Below are 20,190 nucleotides of genomic sequence, written 5' to 3' on the forward strand. Positions count from 1 at the left end.
ACACCCAGATTTTATCTAGTCTTTCTTCCATTCATAAAATGCAAAGCAAAACTGAGTATTTGAAAATTCTGCCCAGGATACAGCTTCCCATTGTGATATAAAGAGTGCAACCATAACAATTTGAAGGATGCATAAATTACATGAACTGCTATGTGTCAGCTGGGTAAGGAGGGAAGGAAACAGCTCTTTGCTTGTTAATACTGATCGACGTTACCCTTCTACTAACACAGACAAGAGAGGCTTTTGTTTGGGGTTTCCCACAGGTCACAGTAGACAATGGTGTTAAATTTGCAATCATCATTTTTCTTTTAGAAAAACTACTCTATAATTGTTGATACTGTCATTGTAGGGTGGTCTTTCCCCCCTTCTGTCCTTTACAAAGACAGTATCAGGCAGGATTTCTAGCATTACAGTGCCCTCTAATGCTTTGTTAGGGTGACAAGTGGAAAACAACCCATGTCCTTGAGACACATAGAAACTGCCATAAACCAATGTTATATGCCAACCCAAGCCTACAAGTTTTCATTGCGCTATTTATGTCATGAGTTACATTCCCTTTGTAGCTTCGCCCTGGAAAAACCTGCTACTTTTTACCTGGCTAGATTATCAATGTGATACATGCCTGAGATAAAAGCATTGCAGATGACACACTACTATTGGGGGGCGGGAGGAGGATTGTATGTTAATGCCCTAAGTATAGCACTTTTTTTCAAAATCTGCTGCTGCCGTGGTTGTTTTTACTTCTATACCACGCAACAGCCAAAGTTCTCTGGGCAGTTCACAAAGCAAAGTTCATAAATCTATTGCAATGTGAGATACTCAAAACTCTTTCAGTACATGAAGCTATCCTAATGATAGAATAATGCACTAGAACAATAAAGCAGAACCTGTGGCCCTCAGGGAAGGTGTTGGGTGAAAACTCTCATCATTCCTGTCCATTGGCCATGCTGGCTGGGACCTGTGGGAGTTGGAGACCAACAACATCTGGAGGGACACAAGTTTCCCATCCTTGCTCCAGAATTTCTGTGGTTCCATGTGAAAAGAACGAAGTATAAGAAGCAATATTCATTGGAGTTCTTTTTTCAAGAATGTTTATTGGATTAATCTCCATCAGTTCAAGGACATAACAAAATTCTCATTTAACTTGGCTGCTTGTATGCACTTATATAGAGCTGCACTGGATAAGACCAAGGGTCCATTGAATCCTTGTCGTACTGGCCAACCAGTTGCCTTCAGGAAGGCCGAAAGCAGACCATCAAGAAAATCAATATCCCTTGCCCTCCCCCACAAGGGATACACAGACACCAAACCATTGAACTTCCATGTATCCATCCATTAACAAACCTATCTTTGTAGATTAACCTTCTGTCCCAGAAGATAATGCATTGGGCTTTGAAAGCTCAGAACAAGAGAGTAGGAATGAACTATGCAAGCAGCATAGCGGTTGCTGTTGAAAGATGGAGCTGTACCGTTTTGTATCTCCTGTTCTTTGTAGCCAACAAGCCAAGAACTGGATTACCCAAACCGGCTATTCAAAAAGCAACTCAATCATACACATTATACTTCACATTTTCACTCTAGGGCCTGCTATGATACATAATGGAGACTTGATTATAGATCTGTGTTGGGTGGGTTAACACGATAACTGTGTCACTCAATAAAGTAGCAAGTATATTTTGTGAGTATGCTTTCCGTATTGGAAAAATGATATTTGATTTCTCATATCCATTGCCTTGTTTGTCACTTATCTTTATGACATAAGGATTGAGCTGGATAGTGAGTGAATGAAAGAATAGCCATCCATTATTCTTTGTCCTCGTTTATAAAGAACAGGAGTATCTCTCCAGCTCCTTGAGCCAAAACTATTTTGATTATGCTCTTTAAAAGCAGTACACTCATGTTGATACCCAGCCTACAAGAATCATCTAGCTTCTCTTGTGGTCAGCCGGCCTATTGGAGCATCACGTAAAATGGTGGCTCCAGGTTTCTGAGGGTCCCTCAGGCAAGTCACCCTTCATGAGCCCTCTTCTCACCACCCTCACCACAAGATGCTGTTGCTTCTCATCCTATTTTTCATCAGTTTTACCACTTACTTACTTGAGTGGCCACTCCTCCTATATTGCAGCCTTTAAAGTTTGCTGGCTTGAATTCAGAACTGGAAAAGAAAAAGATGGGGTTGGATTAACAGCTGAAATGCTTGGCCAATAGACCCAAAGAAAAGTCAGGCAGTCTCTAAGAACCGGACAGTTTCAAGTTTGGTGGAACGTTCTAGTGGGAAACGGATAGAAATGGAGGCAGACTTAATCTCAATGGCAGCTTAGAGCATAGACCAACTGAGAAACACCAGGCATTCCAGATATTTGACCCATGAGTAGCATGAGTCTCTTTGAAGGCAAAGCAAGCTCACTTGGTATGGAAACTAAAATAGGTATTCCGTTTGGGATGACGTCCATATCCTTAAGCCACATTTTCCTAGTTGCCAGTATTCTAACATTGTTCATGTCTTTTTATTGGTTTCTGCTATTCTTTTGTACCACAAAACCAAACTAGTGGGTCAGCTTTAACAGTATAAAGGCTTCAGTTATAAAGCTTTTGGCCCTGCTCTATCTAGAAGGAGATGAAGAAGCCCAGATCATGACAACAGTGGTACCTCCTTACTGCCACCAAAGCAAAAGTCAGGTGAACGAGGAGTTTGAAGTGGAGAAGCAGAAGGCCAACTCCCTTAGAATCATAAGTTGTTGTTGTTAGTCGCGAAGTCGTGTCTGACCCATCGCGACCTCATGGATAACATTCCTTCAGGCCTTCCTGTCCTCCTCCATCCCCTGGAGTCCACTTAAGCTCACACCGACTGGCTCAGTGACTCCATCCAGCCACCTCATTCTCTGCCATCTCCTTCTTCTTTTGCCCTCTATTGTTCCCAGCATTAGGCTCTTCTCCAGGGAGTCCTTCCTTCTCATTAGGTGGCCAAAGTATTTGAGTTTCATCTTCAGTATCCGGCCTTCTAAACAGCAGTCAGGGTTGATCTCCTCTAGGACTGACCGGTTTGATCATCGTGCGGTCCAAGGGACTCGTCCAGCACCACAATTCAAAGGCCTCAATCCTTTGGCGCTCAGCCTTCCTTAAGGTCCAGCTTTCCCAGCCATACATTGCAACTGGGAAAACCATAGCTTTGACTATACGCACTTTTGTTGGCAGGGTGATGTCTCTGCTTTTTAGTATGCTGTCTAGATTTGCCATAGCTTTCCTTCTCAGAAGCAAGCGTCTTTTAATTTCTTGGCTGCAGTCCCCGTCTACAGTGATCTTGGAGCCCAGGAAAATAAAATCTGTCACTATCTCAATTTCTTCCCCATCTATTTGCCAGGATGTGAGAGGACCGGATGCCATGATCTTAGTTTTCTTAATGTTGAGTTTCAAGCCAACTTTTGCGCTCTCCTCCTTCACCCGCATCAAGAGGCTCTTTAGTTCTTCTTCACTTTCTGCCATGGGAGTGGTATCATCTGCATATCTGAGGTTGTTGATATTTCTCCCAGCAATCTTAATTCCAACTGGTGATTCATCTAGCCCCGCCTTTCTCATGATGTGCTCTGCGTATAAGTTAAATAGACAGGGCAACAGTATACAGCCTTGCTGAACTCCTTTCTCAATTTTGAACCAATCAGTGGTTCCGTGTCCAGTTCTCACTGTTGCTTCTTGCCCCGCATATAGGTTTCTGAAGAGACAAATAAGATGGTCTGGTACTCCCATCTGTTTAAGAACTTGCCACGATTTGTTGTGATCCACACAATCAAAGGCTTTAGCATAGTCAGTGAAGCAGAAGTAGATGTTTTTCTGGAACTCCCTAGCTTTCTCCATGATCCAGCGTACGTTAGCAATTTGATCTCTAGTTCCTCTCCCTCTTTGAAATCCTGCCTGTACTTCTGGTAGTTCTCAGTCCACATACTGCTGGAGCCTAGCTTGTAGGAGTTTGAGCATCACTTTGCTAGCATGTGAAATGAGTGCAATGGTACGGTAGTTTGAACATTCTTTGGCATTGCCTTTCTTTGGGATCGGAATGTAAACTGACCTTTTCCAATCCTGTGGTCACTGTTGAGTTTTCCAAATTTGCTGGCATATTGAGTGTAGCACTTTTACTGCATTGTCTTTTAGGATTTTGAATAGCTCAGCTGGAATACTGTTGCCTCCACTAGCTTTGTTGTTGTTCAGACTTCCTAAGGCCCATTTGACTTCACATTCCAGGATGTCTGGCTTGAGGTTCAGCCAGAACTTGGCTTTCTGTAACTTGGGCCTGCTGTTCCATGTCCTACACTCTGGGATGATGGAGAACTTCAGGAGGGTCCATGCATTAAGACCCCTGCTGTGATGTCTTCTGCCAGACTATAACAACCCATATCACTGGTGCCATTCATATGGGGTTGCATGTGGATATAAGTTGAACTAGAAGATGGTATAAAAACTAGAAATGAGGAGGAGATGCCACTGAAGGACATGGGCTAGCAGTCCATAGCCTCATTGGTGCATAGCTGATAAGAGGTAAAGTGTTCACTCAGGGAAGTTACCAGGGCAACCTTCATTTTATGCTCCTTTAAACCTTCTGAAACAAAAGGCTAATATTCTAGGATTAACTAAATTTAAGCCTGAGTTGGGTTCTGTCTGATGTTTAATAAACAGTTACAGGCTATTGCAGTTGAGGAGATTTGGCAACATCTATAAATCCTGAAGACTTAACTGAAGCTCTTGTAATCCTTTATTTCTTTGGTATGTAATTATTGTATAAAAAGCGTGTAAAATCACATTTTACACAAAGCTCAAAATGATGGCAACTTAAGTCAGAACTAGCTTTCAGCATGCAGAAGGATTTGCCTCTAATTATTCCAAGGAACTTTCTCACATCTCACTTCTGCTCTTAATTAAGCTTTCCAGTTGAAACCTCAGATCTGAAAGAAAAACGGTTTGCTTTTTTCCTTTAAAAAAGTAACATCTGCCTTCATTAGCAATGAGAAACAGACAGATCCAGCTCACACTTGTGCTTTCAATCTCTCAAAATGCCTCAGAAATTAAGGAGAAAACATCCTGTCATACTGAGCAATCTGCTGATGAAAAGGCACCCTCTTGATAGCAAACCCGGTTAACAAAATGGTTCATTTGCTACATCAATGCATCTGCTGGAAACTGTCAAAAGTTTGACAATGTTGTCTTTTCCTTGCAGTGGAGCATCCTGACAAAATGGCTAACGACCAAGGTAAGCCCACCTTTCTATGCCCTGTTTTCTTCTGGAATCAATGCTCTGCCATCGCTGTGATGTCATCCACTCCTCTGTGTTCGCTCTTCACCTGGCCAGCACACCTGATGTGGCAGATACTGGCATGATAATTAATCTTGTTAATGAAGTTCTGCTTGGCTGAGGTTGCTGTTTTGATGGGGGAGATGTAAATTTTCTTGAGAGGAAATTGTTTTGTCTCTTTTCTGAAGAACCTATTAAAATGTCAGGCTCCTTTTTATGAAATAAATTCCCCCCCTCCCCCGCACTCTCTCTCTCTCTGCGCTCCACTTCTGAATAATTCACATTAACTATAATTAAACTTGGCATAATTTCCAAACTGCTCTTCCAATCTTTTGTGGGATATGCATTTAAGCTTGGGGGCTTCCCAGTGAAGCCCACCCTTTCTTAAAAGCAAACTTGGGCAAACTTTTCAAGGTAGCATGGTTATTTATTTTAACTTCTTTTTTGCCTTTACCCCTTTGATTTCAAGCTTATTGCTTTTGGCCCTTTGTTTCCAATAAGGAAAATAAAAATGCATTATATCTTTACAGTTTATTTATTTATTTAAAATATTTACATTCCATCCTATTCACAAAAAAACCTCAGGATGGCTTACAATGTAAAATATAACATAAATAACATAAATAAATACTTGTTATTTATAGCAGTTCACTTGCTAAGTTAAAAAATAGGAGTATTTTGGGGCACTTGAAAGAAAGAAAGATGCTTCTCTTTAGCCATTTATTCCCTTTGTTTTAACCACAGGCTTTCTATGAAGAACTTTTCTACACCATGCGAGTCTTACATTCATTTCGTGTGTTAAATTTTTCAGTTGAACTTACCATCTTTTAGTTGTACCTGCTATGTAACGCATTGGAGAGACTCATCAAAAATCTAGAGGTTGCTCACTTAATGTTCAAACAATGTGAAAACTGGGCCATATCCTTGAAGGGGAAATAACTCCACACTTTTTGGCATTTACAATCTGAAATATTCCTCCAGCAGCTACAGTGAATACCCAGGATATTCACTACATTGCTTTGAGAAGACACTGGGCTAGCTCAGGTGAACTTCTGCACAAAAGCATCTATACAGAGCAGGGAAAGAGTGTAGCTTCCACTCTGCTCTCTGTCCTGCCCCTCGGTTTACGGGGTGCCCTGGAAGCTAGTGCTTTCAGAAAGTTGCAATCTACTGCTAACCAGTGCCAGTTATGGGGAGATGGTGTCCCTCTTCTTACAACAGCAACCCATCTGTATTTGGGCAATGGCTCTCCAAGAACAATCAAGTGCTGCATGACCTGGGACCATGCTGTTTGAAAGACCCTCTTCCTGCTTATCAGCCCATCTGCTTCTCAAGCCTGAAGGATCCCAAATATTAGCTCCATCTGTGTGATGGTTTCTCAGGCAAAGACATGTTTATTCAAGCAGGCTTTGCAGCAGCAGGCTATTAAAGTTTTTTTCCCTTTTTCACTGCTGAGATTTGATTGACATGGTAATGTTTTAATTAGGTTACTTTTTATCTGCATTTTATTCCTGCTAGCTGCTCTGAATGCCATTTTATTGTTGTTGTTATTATTACGTTGCCTTAATAGCCCACCTCTCTCCTCTTGGGGGGATCCCAAGGTGGCTTTGATAGTTCCAGTTCATTCTCACAACAACGACCCTGTGAGAAAAATGGGGCTGAGTGAGTGACTGGCCCAAAGGGACTCGGTGAGCTCCATGGCTAAGCAGGATTAGAACCTGGATCTCCCAGATCCCTAGTCCAAAACTCTAACCACCATACCACACTGCCTGCCCCATACTGCACTGGGTTTTTTTAAAGATGGGGAATAAATAAGTCAGTGAGCAAATCTGCCAGTCTGGGTTCTGTTCAACTTCCCTTTACCCAGCTAGTCTGGCCTGAGTCCACACTGGTCTAGGGTGTTTTTTAACATCTGCTCAAAAATACACATGCATTTTTCTGTGCGGTTTTTCCTAAAGCATTCTTTGTGCAAGCTCCTTTCCTTGTAACAATGTGTGTTCTAGTCCATGTGAGTCTTTTTGTGTGTGCTTTTGTGTGTCTCTTCCCCAGATGTGTGCGTTTATGTGTCTGTTTTCCTGAGCAGACAACTGTAGCCCTCAGGAAATTATTGGTAGAGGATATTGGTAGACAATTCTGTTCCAAGTTGCTCGCTGGCTCAGTTTATTTATTTAGAATATTTGTATGCCGTCCTTTCGCAGAGCCTCAGGACGGCTTACATAAATAAGAAGAATAAAATAAAACATAATACAAATAAAATCCAGATCCACCCTGGCTGCAGATTAAAACCTATATAACTAATGTTAAAAGTTATTAAAATATTGTTGGAATAAAAAGGTCTTAGCCTGGCGCCGAAAAGCAAATAACAATGGCGCCAGGCAGACCTCTCTGGGGAGCGCATTCCATAGGTGGGGCGCCACTGCAGAGAAGGCCCTCCTCTGGGTACTTTGCCTCCTAATGTCTTTCACGGAGGGCTCCCGGAGAAGGGCCTCTGCTGCCAATTTCAGGGGGCAGGAGGGCAAATACGGAAGAAGGTGTTCCTTCAGGTACCCAGGTCCCAGGCCATTAAGGGCTTTATAGGTCATAACCACACCTCGGGTGTGCATCTGGCAAATCTGCATCAGAACTGAAGTGGAACAAATTTCTTATCTATCCCTGCCCTGAACCAGGACCCACAGTATTTAACTGCTTCCCCCCCACCCCCCGGATATTTATGACATATAAGAAATCATTCTCTCCTACTCTAGCACCCAGTTGTAAACAGGTGACTCAAACAATCTTCTCTGTTTGATCTTAATAGGCATTCTGGAGCATAAAGCAGATGCCATTTTCGTTACTTACCTTGTAGCAATTTCAAGTAAACACAAATAGAATCAAAGGCAGGATCTTCTTATCGTTTGGGTGACAGTACAGCTAATTTGCCTGCCTGCATGGTATGAGCATAATAAATTAAGATTTGAAAATGAAATGTGCTTGAAAATAGAAAAGAGCTTTTCAATGCATGGACTGTTGCTTTAAAAGCAATTTTTAAAAGTTTCACTCAGATTTAAAGGGATGGGCATGTTGCATTCTGCAAGACAATTCCAGGAAAAACAGTTGTCTGCTTCTTTAAAAAAAGTTATAGATAAAATTGATAAGAACATAAGAAGAGCCCTGCTGGGTCAAATCAAAGGTCCATCCAGTCCAGCCTTCTACTCACAATGACGAACCTGGAGATCCCACCATTATGTGAATTCTTAAGCACCCTCCTCCCCATGTTCCCCAGTGTCTGGTGCACATAAGTGTCTTTCCTGTGATACTAGAGGTACCATGTAGCTATCAGTAGCCCTTGATAGCCTTCTCCACCATGGATTTGTCCAATCCCCTTTTAAAAACATCCCAGTTATTGGCCATCGCTGCATCCCATACACAAATACACACTACACACAGGTAGCAAAAGACTGACAAAGAACCTTCAGAGCATACTTAAAATCATTTACAGGTCAATCCTATACATGTTTACTCAGAAGTCCCATTGAGTTAAATGGGAATGATCCCCAGGTCAATAAGTATAGAATAGCATAAGCAGTTATTTGTAAAACTGGGAGAAGACAGATGATGATAGCTCTGATGAAGGTGTAGCCTGGTCTACGCGTACAGGAGAATGTGGGTTGAATGGATAGCTGTACTTAAGGTCACAGGGGGGTGATTTCCTTTTAAAGTTTCCCTGTATGAAAAACTTCCACATGGGGAACCAGCACAGAGAATGCAGACCTGGGACAGAATCTTTCTCCCTGATCTTCTACCTTTCTACTTGTAGAGAGTAGTGTACCTGTGCCTGCATGGAAGAACATGGTTCTCTTGTACAGCACCCTGTTAGTGTTTATCATCACTCTGAAAGGAGTCTACCCACATGCAAACGCCTTCCATGGGACACAAATGCGGGTCAATCAGCCTTTGACTCCCCATGGAGGAAGACCTATGTGCAGACATCTTTAAGCATGCAAGAGGCCCTTTGGACTGGCCCAGAGGGGAATGAGCCAGCCAGGTACATTTCTGCAGAGTGCCTTCATGCATTCTGTACACACGGGCACCAGGAGTATCCTACAGATCTCTTTCATAAATTCCAGATATCCCTTTCAGGTATCAAATGACTAAATGAGGGTCAAGGGTAAATACAGTTGAGGCATCCTTAACTAGGGGCGATGTAGGTGCATCCTAACACTCAGCACTGAGCAAGGGAAATCTGATCTTTGTGCAAATCATATCTTGGTATCAAGGAAATGGGTACCCTCTCTTATCTTCTCTGGTGATGCATTTTTTGGAGGTGTAAGTGGCCAACCTAACTGTTTATTTTCTGGAGTGGAGAAAAAGACTGTAGGGTTGGGGAAAGCTTTCAACCCTTCCAGCGGGCAGATCGGGTGAGAAGTTTGGTGGGTTTCCCCTGCAACATGCACATTCCTTTGTTCATCTTCTCTCCTGGGAGACTATCACTGTTATCTTCCTTGTTCGTAGCTTGCAGGAATCATTTTTGTGCCTCTTCCTTTTCTAATTCATAGAATTAGAAACATAGTTAGAATTCTAATTCATAATTCTGTAGTTCTTTCACCACATTAAGCAAAGAGTCAAATGGATAGGGGAATGTTTGGAATGTGCTCACATCATCAAGTCCTCACTGACTTTTTTCCTTGTCAGAATCAACTGAAAGCCAAAAATAGCATCCATTGAATAGTCTACTTACATCCTTGATTATGCCCTGGATTTGTTATTGAAAACAACAGCAGCGATGTTATGAAGCACCCTTGTAATACTCCACCTTGCCAATACGATGCTAGGTCTACCGTCTTTGTGAAAGAAAGCCCGTCCTGCTTCAAGGACAGCGCTTGTAGAATCCTATCACATGATTGCATTTTTAAGAGTGCTTGCTGGATTTAGATGCTGAAGCCTTGAGCAGTTTCTGTTAACTGAATGCCGTACTTTGAAGAATCCAACCTGCCCTCACTTTCCCAGCATTCACCAGCAAATTGATTTTGGGGGGATAATGAGTCTAAGAGAACAGGGACTTGGCTAAGACCCTCCCAGAACTTTCTAGCCACGGCACGTTGTCAGGCAGTGCAGTGCTTAGCCACAATGGCACATCTCCAGCTCCTGCTATAAAAATTTAGGGAATATTCTCTTAAAATCCCTGGCCCCTAAAGCTGAAGGAGAAGCTGTAATACTTTCCATTTAGGGATGGGTGGATCCATAAACTCTGAGCCCACAAAGACTTACCTAACCCCAGTTCACTCCATACCGAATGTATGTCCCATGTTTGTTCATCTTTTTAGATTATGGGAGGAAATCATGCAGAGGAATACAGAGGCCAGGTACACAAGTTTTTGTGCATTTTCCAAATTGTATGCATTTGTGTATGTTTCCACTAATTGGGTAGCACACATGTGGATGCATTTTTAAATGTACGATTCTTCTTTCTGCATTTTCCAAACATGTTCATGGAAAGGCTGGAATCAGCAGATTTACAAGCACAAAGTGCATCTGGGGCCATGGCTGTTTCCAGGGAGAAATTCCAGTGGGAAAATTGAAAGGACCACAACAAACCACATTCTTAGCTAGATGAGATGGGCAGAAGCCAAGTGCCCTCTACCTGAACCTGCCTAACCAAAACTACAACATAAGAATGTGGAAGGAATCCAGTTTAGGAGTGGGAATCTGTTGGATTCCCTGGGCAAACTTCCCAGATGCTGGCTCACTTTCCCATGGGTATGAGTCCAACTTCCTGGTGAGCATGCTGAGCATTTGCGCAGGTACCCACCAGCAAGCAACCGAGGGAGGATGTTGCACATTCTTCCATGTATGTGACATGTGGCTTTTATTTGTACTGCACATGCTCTGGAAGAAGGTTGCTGGACTAGCCCGAACATTCATTGACTGTCTCTCAGCTCAACTGGCTTCCTAAGTGAGCAATGAGCATGAGAAGAAATCCAGTGGGCTGAAGTGGGCCAGATTCCAGGGTGGATTGGCTACGTGGGCCAGTTCAGAAATTTTACTCGGCGGCACAGGCCTTACCCTAGAAAGGGACATTTTGGGACCTTTGAGTTTGAATGCTTACCAGCCACCACAATCATGCAAACAATGTCACATGTGAATCCCTTCTTAGAAATGGGGGTACCATTTATCCCACATCCACAATCCTAATACTGGCTTGACAAAAATTATGTATACACCTGCACACAAGAAACTGTAGCTCGCGCATTTGCACAGCTTGTTTGCACAGCTGTGTGTGAACACACACCTGAATGGAGGATCTGCCTCCCATGATATGTAGGACCAGGAAAATTTGGTCCTTATGACTGGCAAATTTGCTCCAAGCTGTCCAATCCCTTCAGAGATTCCTATCTTGCAGTCATTCTGCTTTTTCTCTGAATATATTGGAATTACTTTAGAAAAGAACAGTGTCCCTACAGGGTGGCCAGAAGCTCAATCTCAGAAGGGACATTCCACTTTATGCCATGGGGAGAAGACAATGAGCGTGCTAGATGGAAGCTGAATTACTTTGTCTCTGCAACCACTGTCCCGTTCTGGCCACCAAGGATTCAGTCCAGCAATGGGTAATAGGGATTTTTCTTTTCTCTTCCTGTTCCTCGCTTCACTGTCCCAGTCCTTCCATTTCTCCCTTCTGCGTCCAAAGTGAGTAGTGGTAGCGGGTGAAACTAAAGAATTAAATGGAGACTGTGGGGAAAAAGATATAGTAGCAGGAATTACTAATGCCGTTGGTGGAAAACGAGTATACATTTGTAAAATGTACTGGTAAGAAGTACATTTCAAGAAGACAAAGCATATAAATGAGTCTGGCATGTCTATGCCACCACAATTTGTTAAGAAAGACAGCATGATGTCTCATTGTGATTGATTCTTTGGAGAAATTACCAGGAGACAGAAACCCAGATTCTAATAAGGTGAATGATCACATCAAACAGGGTGAACACTTATGCACTGAACAGAGCTTTATTGGTGGCATCAGTCAGCATTGCAAAAGCCACCCATTTTTAATCAGTTCTACTGGTCATGCGCAATAAAACTGATATGGAAAAAGACTTCAAAAGTGCCGAACAAACAAGAGGCAGGAGATGACAATAACTGGCCTGATACCTAGATGATTGCTGGGCAGGGTTGCAAAAGTGGACAGTAATTTACAGCTTGGAACAAGAGCAGGGAAGTTCTGATGGGTGGCCCAAATTCAACCCACCGATCTCTCCATGAAGCTCTGCTCTTCCCTACCAATTCAAAGCACAGGGTCTTTCCTCACACCTTTCCTAACCAAAATAATGAAGAGGCTGCTCTGCAGGAAAGGTCACAGTATTTGGGGCTTTTCAGGCAAATAATACATGTGAGAAAGGGGAGAGATATTAGAGTTAGGCATAGGCTTATGCCAAGTACAAAGCGAGCATGATGTTTTCTGCTCCCTTTCATAATCCTAGAACCTTATGGGATCATCCAATGGAGCTGATAGGTGGGAGATTCTGGGCAGATGGAAGGAAGGACTTCTCCGCGCTATGCATTGTTGGATTATGGAATTCACTATCTTAGTGTGTCCTGGTGGATAGCTTTAAAGGGAGATTAGATGGATTTATGGTGGAGAAGGCAATCACGGCAGTGTGGGAAAGCAAAAGACTCAGGAACCTGGAGCAGCTTGAAGGGCTGCAGTGTAGTCATGTAAGCCCACGACGGTCCAAGAGACAGGGGAGTGTCCCACCAGAGGACAGTTCACCCAGGGCCCCATCCAACTGGAGCTCGTCTTGTGCATTTTTAGAGGTGGTTTCTTCCTAAAGGAATTAGATTCATTCATGGAGAATAAAGCTATCAAGAGCTACTACACCCAATGCTTATATGTTACCTCTAATAACACATAACATATGTAATATAATGTAACAGCATTGGTAGTAATATGCTTATTAATACTAGTTTGTTGGGGATATGAGCAAGAAGGGAGTATTGTTCTCATGCCTTTCTTTGGGTTTTCCATTGGAGATGCTCATCCACCATGAGAACAGAATGCTGCACCAGGCCCAAAGCTGGACTTTGGGCTGATCCAGCATGGCTCTCGCTGCATTCTTCATTTCATTTCATTTCAGTGTTAGATGATCCATGTAAGTCCACAAACACAGATTTCATGTGGAATTCGAGTTGGGTTTAGTAAACCTCTTTCCTTGCTGTAGTCCTACAGTCTTGGAAGAGATCATGCCGTACTAAGCAGAGTTTTGCTGTGTGACCCCTTGATTGCCATAGGGTACCCCCTCCCCTTCACACAGCACGCAGCACAAGGCCTCCACATGGCCTCCCCTTCCCCTTTCTAGAGTGAGTGTGTGAGTTTACAAATGCTGCTTCCGTGTACTGGGAATTCATCTGGAGACCACAGAACCTATGCAAGGTCATATGCATGAGGCAGAGAAGATGAGGGACACACCAGTTCTTTCCCACACAAAGTCCCTGCAGACCTTCTAGGAAAGCCATCCATTGCTGTGAAGGAGTCTGGGCTTGAACAGAAGGGACTTAACAGGTCAAGAGGGCTGTAAATTACTTTAAAACCAGAAAACAAGAATATTGGGACATTACAGGTAAATGGCCCAGAATTGCAAGGAAGTAGCTGGAGAGGTGAGGCATACCCCTTGATGACATACCTTTCTCTCCTCAATGACCCATCCCGGTTAAGGGTGTCCAGCATAATGTGACTGGAAGTCCTTCCAGCTCCTCCTCTCTGCTGCAGCATCCACTCCTCTGCACCTTCTCAAATGCCACTCCTCAGAATCAGAAGACTTCATGAAAAGCCTCAGATGTGTATGGAAAGTTGCAGTGGGAGGCAGAAATGGCCTGAAATACACAAGATTCACCGTAAGCAAGTGGAAGGTTCTAGAGACACATGCCTTTAGCAGGTTCAGAGAATTTTCCTTACTGCCTCCCCTACAGCTCTCATACCAGATTGGAGACTTTTTCTGAGGGTCTCTTGACTCAAAGTTGACTTTATTCATTCATTCATTCATTCATTCATTCATTCATTCATTCAGTTTATTTGCTGCCCTATTAGCCATAGGCTCTCTGGGCAGCTTACATCGTGACAAAATCCATATATTATTATTATTATTATTATTATTATTATTATTATTATTATTATTATTATAACATTTCTATGCCGCCCCTTGCCGAAACCTCGGGGCGGCTTACAACATGATAAAATACATTGAAATACAATAGTACATAATAAATTACCATTAAATATAAAAATACAAAAAAATACATTGATTTACAAATACAAAATTAAAATTATCAGTATAAAATAACAATATAGGAGGAGAAAGAGAAGGAAGAAGAAGTTGCCCCGGCCAGATCATATGTTTTAACAATTGAAATGATGTTTAAATAAAAAGGTCTTTACCTGGCGCCGAAAAACCAGTAACGACGGTGCCAGGCGGACCTCTTTGGGGAGTGAATTCCATAGGTTGGGCGCCACAGCAGAGAAAGCCCTCCTCCGGGTACTTACTCTCCTAATTTCTTTCATGGAGGGTTCCTGGAGAAGGGACTCTCCCGCAGATCTCAAAGGGCGGTCGGGCATATACGGACGTAAGCGCTCGTTCAGGTAGCCAGGACCCAAGCCGTTTAGGGCTTTGTAGGTCATAATCAACACCTTGAATTGGGCCCGGGCTTCAATGGGAAGCCAGTGAAGCTGATGGAGGACTGGAGTCATGTGAGCATAACGCCCCGTCCCCGTCAGCAACCTGGCAGCTCTATTTTGCACCAATTGAAGTGTTCGGACTGTCTTCAGGGGAAGCCCCACGTAAAGCGCGTTACAGAAGTCTAGGCGGGAAGTCACCAGCGCGTGTGTCACCGTCGCCAGGCAGTCGTACTCCAGGTAGGGGCGCAGCTGATTAATCAGCCGAAGCTGAAGGAAGGCGTTCCTCACCACCGCTGTCACCTGAGCTTCCAAAGAAAGCTCCGGGTCGAGGAGTACTCCTAAGCTGCGGACCTTGTCCCTAAGAGGGAGTGTTGCACCATTATATGCAACATAATAATACAATAAACTCCACAATTACAGTAAGGCCAATAACAATAAACATCCATAAATAACTACCAAGATTAAATAAGACAACAGAAAAATAATAAAAGAAATGAATAAAATAAATATTATAGAAAAGATCGAAAATAAAACATACATTAAAATTAATTAAGCATAAATTAAAATTGAGTTATCCAGCATTTATATTCAAATCTGGAAGGCAGCAGCATTTAATAGCATAAAATCTTAAAAGCATTGTTAAAAATCAACAACTCACCCATTAAAATAACAATGGACAAAGAAGGACTTAATTTGGCATCTAAAAACAAGAAGAGTCGATGCCAACCGGAACTCCAGTGGATTCGAATTCCAGAATTGGGGGCACTCTGCTTGAAAAAGTTCCCCTTCTTGCAACTGCCCCTCTCGCTTTGTTAGGGGGAGCAACACAAAGGAGGGGTTCAGTTGAAGACCCCAGTGAACAGGTTGGTACATTTGGGAAAAGATGCTCCCTCTGATAACCTGGCCCCAAACTGTTCAGGGTTTCATATGTCACCATGAGCACTTTGAATTGGTCCGGACGGTAACGGGCAGCCCGGGTGGGACTGGCATGATGTGCTCACGATCACTGGTCCTAGTCAGCGGGGCTGCTGCCCAATTTTGGACAAGTGGCAAGGTCCAGCCCATTTTCAAAGGCAGCCCCCCATAAAGCGCATTGCAGTAATCCAAGCAGGAGGTTACCAGTGCATGGATGACCGTGGAGAGGCGCCACTTGTCCAAGGAGGAACGGAGCTGATGAATCACCCAAAGCTGATAAAAAAGCACTCCTGGAGACCAAGTCCACCTGAGCAACAAGTGACATCTCAGGGTCCAGGAATACTCCAAGACTACAAATCTTATGCTTTAGGAGCAGCGCGGTCCTGTCCAGGATAGGCTGAAAATTCCCCAGTTGAACAGACGAATTCTCTCCCAGCAGCACCCCCATCTTATCCGGATTGAGTTGTAACTTATTGTCCCAACACCAATCCATTACTGAGCTCAGACGCCGGTTTAACACAGTCACTGCCTCACCTGGAGATGCTGAAACCGAGAGGTAGAACTGAGTGCCATCAGCATTTTTAGGAAGCACTGGGGGCTGCAGTGGGGTGGGGGGCAGACAATCCCCCTTGCACATGTGGGCTCTGTGCAGCATTGGATGCAACCACACACCTGCAAATGGACAGGAAATGTGGCCGATGGACCCTTCCGGGCCAAAGCCTAAAATGGTTTGCCTCAAATGCTTGGACACACAGAGATCTCCACAGTGCTTTTACACTTTCTTTGGAGGCAAGCAGAGAAATCTTCAAACACATCCCATGATATTCAAAGCACCAATTCTTCCTGAGCAAGGAACTAATGTGTTGTGTTGTGTCTGGCAGGACACCTGCCGCTTTACACCTCACTGGCTTCAGTCTCGTGAATAAACAGAGCATTAATTCTTTGAGCTTTCAGAGAAAAAGCATCTGTAAGACAGTTGAAGTCTTGCTGCCTGGTTGTTGTTTTGTTTTTAAAAATATTTTTTTTCTCTTGACAAAAATGTAATTCAGCCGGTGTCATGTTTGCATTACACCAGGCATGTTGCTAGTGAGAAGCATAAACTGTCTCAGCACAGTCTTGTTTGGCTAAAAACCAGAAACTGCCTGGCCTTGCTTGTCGCAGTGTTTCCTCGCAGCTGGTAGGAAAAACACTGCAAGTTACTTCTATTGTCTAATGCCAGCATCTTGCTCCATGCTGTGATAGCAGGAAGTTGCAATCCTACCTCCCAGCTCCTTTTCCCTGATGCTTCTCTTAGCCTTAGGCTTTCGGTGTGTGAAGGGAAGATTGCAAACTGGAACAAAACTGCCGTACTATAACGAAATGGATTTTCATTGTGGGTTTTTCTTTTCACAAAGCATCAAATTTCCTCTTGACTTTTGTATTTGCAGTATGGATTAGAGAAAGATTGAGAGAGATGTTTTAACTGAAGCATATTTGCCATTTCCACAGCAGTTCTTTTGCGCACGCATGCACAACTCTGATTTTTATGAAGCGGATGAAAAAGCAACATATTTCAGAACTAAGGAAGTGCCAGGATTTCCCACAGTGAAAATTCTCAGCAGGATCTGGAGATAATCAGCCATAATTTAACATCATTGTTGCTTTTTTCACTGCAGTCCATGACAAGAAGTGTCAGGAAATGAGAAAATGTGAAGATGTTCTAGCCGTAGGCTGCAATCCTGTACCAATGTATCTAGTGGAAACTTCTGAGCAAACAAGTGTTAGAGTTAGTGCTGTTAGAATAGTTATTTATTGCTTCTCCATATGCCCCAAAAAGCAAGCAAGCAAACAAACAAACTGGTAAAGCAAGATAGGTGGGCAACTTGACCACCCTTTACTCATGATACAGACGCTGAATTTCCTAATGAATCTGAGATGTCAGGTTTCCAGAACTAACTCTGCTGTACTTAGGATGTGTGTTAAAGCAAACCCTGAATTCATCAAAGTTCTAATTCCACCTCAAAGGTTGTTCTGTCTCCTGTCCAAAAGTGATTAGGAGCAATTTTTTTTTCCTTTTCACATGACAATCTCTGCCTCTTCAAAATGGGTGTGTTCTTCTGCCATTGATCGCTTTCCTTGTGCATTGTGCTGTCACACCCTTTTTCTTGATCCACAAATCACAGTGCAAGCTCTGAAGTGTTCAGAGTTTGACCTCAGATTACATTTGAGTCAATGCTCAGTCCAGAAGGAGCCATCTGGGGGAAATCTGGTGAAAAAAATGAATTTATCATATAACCCAAGCTGCTATCCAGACTCATCTATTGTAGATTCTGTCGCTCCCAGCCTGCTAAAATGCTACATTCTGCCACCATTCAAACAGACCTCTAATTCCTGATCAAAGCGAAGATCTGAAGGAGAAGAAGTAACAAATCCACAGGTTTGCTATAGTTCTTTAACACTTCCCAAAGCATTTTTTGAAATGACATCCCCATGATCTGTCAGAAGGAATTATTGATTTTCCTCAAATATTTTGCAACATTTTGCTCCATTGTACCAAGGAACCATATTTAAGACAGTATGAACATACTGTTTCAGTTTTTAATATCAGATTCTGGTTTTAGAGAAAAAAGCAATTTCATTTCAGTTTAACTATCCAGAGCAATTGTGCCTTGCTATTTTTGCTCTCATGCTTAATTTTTACTATTATTATTATTATTATTATTATTATTATTATTATTATTATTATTATTATTATTACATTTCTATGCTGCCCCTTGCCGAAGCCTCGGGGCGGCTTACAACCACAGATTAGTACCCCATTCTTCACAGGAAACAATGTCAACAAAATTTTCCCCAAAACTGGATGGTATGGGGTTTGCTATTTTTTGTTGGTTTGAATGTTTAGTACTTGGCTTTTTGCTAACAGCAAGTTAAGCCACTATTCCAAACAGGGTCATTGTCAAAGGAATCCAGAGTTTAGTCACCTACAGCCAGGTTGGTGAGAACAGCCAAACAGGAACTTTAGTTTTGCTGTCATTTTTTAAAAATACAAACCCTCAGCCACATCACTAAAAGATAAGTATACCTCCTACCCCAATATATCGTGCTTTCTGCCTCTCCCAAAACCTTATCTTTTGGGGAGGTTTTTAACTTCCTCCGCTCTTCCCAGTTTTTATTTATTATTTAAAGTTTTTTTTTATGCCATTCCATTGCTAAAAAGTCTCTGGACAGCTTACAAAGGGCAAAACAAAGACAAAAACCAAGAATGAAAAACCGTAGCAACGACACACAACACACTGCATGGTGTGGACTTCAAAGTGTATTCCATGGAATGTACAAAGACTTCTCCATCAGGCATTACCAGTCAATGGGTTGACGTTTTAATCCCATGGGCAATTGGGATGCTGAGCAATTGTTGTTGTTATTCTTGTTTTTGTTCTGGTTTTTTGACTCATCTGTTGTAAACCATTCCAAGATTTTTAAGTATGGGACGGTATAGAAAACCTTTAAATGAATGAATCTATGTTTCTAATGTTGTAAGTGGAGCAGAGAGGACCTGCCATGTGTATCCTCGCTTCTGCTTTATGTATCCTTTGACTTCATGGGAAACAACTTCTGAAAGGGGCTATTGGCTTCTCCTGCTGATAGGCAAGCCATTGACCAAAATAGCAAGTGGGATGGGAGGCAGCCTTGTCATTTCTGACAGTCCTCTTGACTATTGTCTTCAGAATAATGGGGAGAAACATGTTTCGGCTAGAACTGGGGGAAGTGAGGAACCAGGGCTGTGGGTTCATTCACCCTGCCTTTTCCCCCATGATGAGCACTGAGGCCAGCTTTCTATTTATGCCCCATAACTCAGTTCAGAATATTGATTATTTTTGCTACTTTTTTCTCTTTGCGTGTCTAAGCTGAATAGTACATTATCATAATTCCAATGTGAGATATTGGTGGGATTAATTTGAAATGTCATGTATTAGGCTCATTAAAGACTTTCTCATCTTGTGCTCTGCTATCAGTCCAGTTGCCACAAATCAAAAGCTCAGAGCTTTTGTTTTCATTTACAAACTTGGAGCTTTGGTTCTGTAAGGAAGATTTCTTCAGAGCCTATACTAAAGATAGGATGAGTCTTAATTTATGATAGGTGTTTTCTGGTAGATCAGAATGGAAGTCAACAACTCGCATATTCACCCATTCAATGCAATATTTTCTAGCATAATTAAAGCTTGCAAGTTAACTTCCTCCTCCTCCTTCTCCACCTTGTTTGCGTAAGCTAAAGGTCGATAATAGCAGCATCTAACATGGCTGCCCGTAACACTCCAAACTTGGACAAGGCATCCTACTGAGGACAGGAGGATCATGGAGGCAAAAGTTG

General features: G+C 42.6%; 1 protein-coding gene across 1 annotated transcript in view; it reads left to right on the top strand.

Annotated features, from left to right (window-relative positions):
* Window positions 1-20,190, top strand: part of DCC (DCC netrin 1 receptor) — a 647,852-nt gene that overhangs the window by 547,385 nt on the left and 80,277 nt on the right. Inside the window, exon 21 of the mRNA XM_044431047.1 lies at window positions 5,207-5,239. Within this exon, the coding sequence (XP_044286982.1) occupies window positions 5,207-5,239 (33 nt within the window). The remainder of the gene's footprint in view (window positions 1-5,206; window positions 5,240-20,190) is intronic.

The sequence above is a fragment of the Varanus komodoensis genome, unplaced genomic scaffold (genome assembly GCF_004798865.1).
Source record: "Varanus komodoensis strain SLA01 unplaced genomic scaffold, ASM479886v1 scaffold22, whole genome shotgun sequence".
In the NCBI taxonomy this organism is placed as follows: Eukaryota; Metazoa; Chordata; class Lepidosauria; order Squamata; family Varanidae; genus Varanus; species Varanus komodoensis.